Source organism: Azolla caroliniana, unplaced genomic scaffold (genome assembly GCF_043228905.1).
Source record: "Azolla caroliniana isolate FFs.n. ecotype wild unplaced genomic scaffold, voAzoCaro1.0.p SCAF_12, whole genome shotgun sequence".
Classification (NCBI taxonomy): Eukaryota; Viridiplantae; Streptophyta; class Polypodiopsida; order Salviniales; family Salviniaceae; genus Azolla; species Azolla caroliniana.
Window position 1 is genome coordinate 18,322,058 of NW_028230447.1, and position 5,572 is coordinate 18,327,629.

The window sequence follows — 5,572 nt, forward strand, 5'->3', positions numbered from 1 at the left end:
TCCAAGATGTGTGGTTAGTCGAAAAACATTTGTTTGTGCAAGAGAGAATGACTTTCTTAGAAGCTTCCCATTTGCATTCTAGCGTGGCACCATGTTGTATCTTTGTCATTTGTAACATATCTTCAACCATCTTGGAATACATGGGCGTTCAATTAAGGTCTGTGTTCAAGTGCGGTTGTTTATTATCTTCAATGGCCTTCTCACAATGAAACCTATGCATACATTTGAGGTCAATACATAAACTTGCCCTATGATCGGATTCTAGTGTCCATTCACCAAGTGAGAAATTATGTATACGATCCAAAATATCTTTGGAAAGTAGCGCATAGTCAATCACACTATTTCCATTGTGTTTTCTACATGTAAAACCATTAGTGTTGGGCCATAAGGAAGCATCATTTGCAATAAGAAATCTGGTACTATTGCACATTTGTAGAGAGAGAGAGAGAGAGATATGAAATTGGACCATGAGAAATGGGTTCTTGTTTGATGGACTTCATGGGGTAACACAACACCTTCGTAGGATGAAAGGGATTCAGTTGATTTGGCAATTTTCACAACTATGTTGTATGGGGACGTTGTCCCAAGAGGAGATGAACTTATGTCATCTAGTTTTACAACACTTGATATGAGGGTTTCCCTTGCACTATCACTATTTATGAAGTATGAAGATATCAAGGATTGTATTATCGTCTTGTTTTAATAATAAACATTGATTTAAGAAAAGAGAGAGAGAGAGAGAGAATCGTATCTCACGAGGTCCTGTCAACTATGATGCATCAAAGCTAGGACTTCTTTCTAGACAAATATTATTTGTTATTTGAACTTGAGCTCTTATTTTAGTCTCTCTCGATGAACTTTTTGCATGTCTTCCAATGTTAAACTAGAATGTAGTAAGTTCCTTTTGAGATTCTAGCAACAATACAACACAAAGATTTACTTGCAATGTGTCCCTATAGTTCAAGGGGGCTATGAAATGACAATATTGTCATTTAACCCAAGTTTTTGAATATCACATCGTCTTGAAGATAAAATCACACCAAGGTTCTTGTCCATCTCAACATTGGATTTTTAGAGAGCCAGGACATGTTTTTGTTGGAGGTGATTGTATGTCAATGTGTGGTTGTTTACCTCGTTGGATGTTTGTCGATGAAAATGGAAAGTTTGAAGGAGTAATAGAAGTTAGTTTGCTATGGCTTCTAGTATGTCTCAATTGACCAAGAAAACAAGAAAACACTTGAAATTATAGTGAATGTTAATTATAGGATAGCTAAAGTAGATTAATTCACCAACATTTGTCCGCTTTTGACTTGTTGAGTCCATCTTGTAATATAGATAACTTGTACCCTTTTTCGATCATGTAAATAAAGCTAGCACTTAATATGAAGATCCCACGTAATCAAATATAGCCATAATCAAGGCTTCTACATAGAATTTGTTGATTCATGCTCATGGCCAAGCAAGATATTATGCAGGGCATTTATTGTCAGAACAAGTCTTGTTGGTGTTATTGGTGGTGGTGATGTTCATGTTTGTGTTTGTGTTTGTGTTTACGTTTGTGTCAATGTTGGAATTTAGAACAAAAAAGATAATATACAATTGACTAATGCATTAACAAGTAACGTTAACAAAAACTCCATTCCCTCTTAAATTAGAATTATCATTGGTAACCCTTGACTGCCTAATAAGAGTTCTTGTGAAAAAGAGGAGTGTTGTAATGGTTATTGGTGAATCATCAAATGGCTCCATATTTACATTAAATTAATGTATGCACGGATGCATGATTGTATGCAGGTAAAATTTCTTGCATGTATGTTTGTATGCATGTACAATTGCTTACATGTATAGGTGTATTATTGTGATGTGTATCTATGAACAATTTAGTGTATGACTATTATGTGAATATGCATATGCGTAAATGTATTTATGTTTGAAATATTTTACAATATTAAACCTTGAATTTGATGTGTTGCATTATGTTGTATTTACCAACAACGTGATCCATCTATCAACATAAGGAAGCACCCTAATACCAAAGGTAAAGGAACGAATTGTTGGCTAGACATTCAAGCATGGAACTCCATTGGACTATCATAGATTTGTGTTAGGGACTAATAGATGATAAAGTAAGAATTTGATTGAAAGCAATAATTTAATATTAATATTAAACCTTGAATTTGATATGTTATATTTACCATCAACTTGATCCATCTACCAACATAATAGAAGCAAGCACCCCTATATGATAATATTGAAGGTAAAGGAATGAATTGTTGGCTAGACATTCAAGCATGGGACTCCATGAAATAGCATAGATTTGTGTTAGTTTGTGCTAGTCATACTTACATGAAATTACTCTCAAAGACGTGTAGACCTACTAAATTCTAAACCAAGATGTTTATTCATTAAACACTACTAACATTTAATAATTAGTATACAATACACATATGTTCATGGTAGTATACATGTAAATATTTCAATATTCATGGGGGAAGGTCAAAGGTTGGTCGAGTTGTATGTTGGATCCATATCAACATAGTTACCCATATAAAAAATCCATCAAACATGGTTATCCATATCAACAACAATCCATTGAACATAGTTATCCATATCAACAATCCTTTGGTTTCACACTTTTATGACTCATCTAAGGCTCTCAAAGATGATGGATCTTATAAAAAGTCAATATAAATATGTCCATACATATACAAATTTCTATAATATTCGAGTTATCAATTTAGCATTGTGAAAACATTGGCTTTAAGATGATTGATGATGATAGTCGATGTATGATTGAACTCATTTATATGAATAATCATTGGCTCAACACTTTGTGAATCCTCTGAGGCCCTATTAGATTGTGTATCTTGTCCAAAATCCAACACAAAGTTATAATCAAGACAAGCTGCAAATTTCAGCTATCAATTTAACAATGGTAAACCACTAGAAAATATGGTATTGGCTTGGAGAGGATTGAAGTATGATCGAAGTGAACTACTTCCACCCTCAATTAAAACGAAAATAAAAAGGACTAACCTTTTGTGGTAGGCATTGGAACCTACTAGGTGTAAGTTATCGAACAACTACGTTATATGTTGCTTGCACTCAAATGAAATATAAATAAAACAAAGAGCTGACAATTTCAAATCTATGTCATATCTATATTAATCATTAGAAAGTAAATGATAAGTAAATCTGGTTTATAGCATCAGTATCTTGAATAGGAATATGTAATGACACATTTTAAGTTCTACGAATTAAAAATGGTGCATGGGTCATTACCATGTCATGCATAAATGCAAATCAAAGTTCTAAGGCTAACATGCTATAATCATTTTATTCAAGGTGTGCATAAGAATAAAAAAAGACACATCACCATATGCATCTCATTTGCCTAAAATTCAACCTATCAAATCATATTAATTCAATAGAGAATCCAATAGGAAAGAGTATTAGATTGTATATTAATTCTTATGTGTTAATATAGCTTTAAAGCCCATACTATATCTAGGATTATAAAAGCTTATGAAACTATCCAACATGCTTTGTATATCATTTCATAACTTATCTTATCCTTGGTTAGATGCCCAATTACCTTATGTAATAGGGGTGATCAATGGCATATCGTTGCATAGCTAGGGCTGCAAACATCCTGCAAACTATTCAATATATGTAGTCTAAAAACTGATTTTGAATTTTAATTACTGGAGAAGGTACAAATATATTTACATTTCTAGTTGAATGAAAATCTTGTATAACACTTCATTGGCATGTGTGCTCTATGCAACTTCAGTTGTTGGGATTGGATTTGGGGTCTTAATTGGCTTCACATCTATCATTTGAGGACCATAACTAGTTGAAGGTGGAGGTTCTACGACATACTTGTAATATCCGGGGCCATAATTCTTACTAAAAAGACCGACATGTAGTAGAATTAAGTACATTAGCTGAAATAGAGCCAATATTATTACAAAAGCCTCCAATGTTTCCTACAAAAAAATCACCGAAAAATGTTGTGAACAATCAACATTTGAAGAAAAAAATTTGTGTCCAACATACTTGAATGCTTTCAAAACATTCAATGGGTAGAACAAATTATAAATACCATTGTGGAACCCCGACGAACGGAGGAATTAATCTCCTTGCACGCCATCCTAAGACAAACGAGCAATTTACATCCAACGTTTTAGTTATGAACTTAAGAAATTAGTATCAATATTTTGAGCAAGACCAATTAAAGCCCCTAGAACTACAAGTCAAGATGCACTTAATTATGAACTTACGAAACTAGTATCAATACTTTTAGCGAGACCAATTAAAGTTACTAGAACTGCAAGTCAAGATGCACTTAATTATAAACTTGCGAAACTAGTATCAATATTTTGGGCAAGACCAATTAAAGATATTGGAACGACAAGTCAAGATGCACAACGAAGCCATTCTTCTGAACTCATTATATTTTATTATAGTTCTTAGGGGTCACCTACGGGACCAATGTGAAACATTATCACATAAAGTGTGGAGCTAACAAATTGATTTGATGCTAGATAAGATTCATAACATTTTATTATAGTTCTTAGAGGTCACCTATGGGACCAAAGTGAAACATTATCACATAAAGTGTAGAGTTAACAAATTGACTCTCACGCCCTTTCTAGATTTAATGGAGAGGATACTCACCCAAATGCAAGAAGAATAAGGAGCCAAGCAATGAGAGAAGATGAGGCTGCTGCGACACCGCTTTCTCCTCTCCATGCATGCAAGTGATGGCATCCAGCTAGCACAGAACCCATGCCCACAACACCTGCTATTGATGCCATGAGTGCAAAAGTGTATTCGATACTTCCGAGGGACGATGACATACTGTAGTCGTCGACTACATCTTAATTACAAAAGACGAACATAATGTATAAAAATAAATTAGAAAGCAATCAAACTTGCAAATAAATTGCTTGAAAATGTATGAACTACTCAAAAACAAATGAATGAAGAAAATCATTTTACGGATTCATATCGAGGAGGAAAAAAAGAGCAAAGTTAGGAGAGTTAAGAGCAAGAGAGGAACATAAATTTCACTTACATCCACGATCGAAAAATTGATTGAGAACCCATCCTGCGAGCGCGAGAACTATGAGGTACATGATGAAGAGGAGGAGAAGGAAGGAGGCAGCAAGAGACCTTGCAACTTGTTGAGGCACGACCATGGCTTTCCTTTCTTGGATTTCCTGCCTTCCTTCTTACAATGGTGTTCATCATCAACCTCACCGCTTCCTTCATCAACAAGCTTTATCTCTCTCCTTTCCAAATTGGGTAACTTTCTACACGTAGCAATACTTCAATTAAGAGAACTCATAAAATCAATTTGTTGAGAAACACATACTCCTATATTTCTATATTTGCTCAGATACCCCTAAATTTTCATAAATACCTAAATACCACCCCCCCCCCCCTTATTGAAACAATTAGGACCTCAACCCTAACAATGAGATGTTGTCTCCTAGCTGCAATTTAGATCCAATTTTCCATCTAAATTTAAAGCAAGCGCCCATAACCTTAGTGCAAAAATGAATCC

At 34.3% G+C, this 5,572-nt stretch overlaps 1 protein-coding gene across 1 annotated transcript; it reads right to left on the reverse strand.

Annotated features, from left to right (window-relative positions):
- Window positions 1-3,439: 3,439 nt before the first annotated feature.
- Window positions 3,440-5,314, reverse strand: LOC147857330 (membrane protein PM19L-like). The gene is made up of 4 exons (XM_087328738.1): window positions 5,081-5,314; window positions 4,681-4,882; window positions 4,106-4,154; window positions 3,440-3,989 (listed from the first exon to the last, which is right to left on the reverse strand). The coding sequence occupies exons 1-4, from the start codon at window positions 5,202-5,204 to the stop codon at window positions 3,780-3,782; spliced, it is 585 nt and encodes a 194-aa protein (XP_087184864.1). The 5' UTR covers window positions 5,205-5,314; the 3' UTR covers window positions 3,440-3,779.
- Window positions 5,315-5,572: the final 258 nt, after the last annotated feature.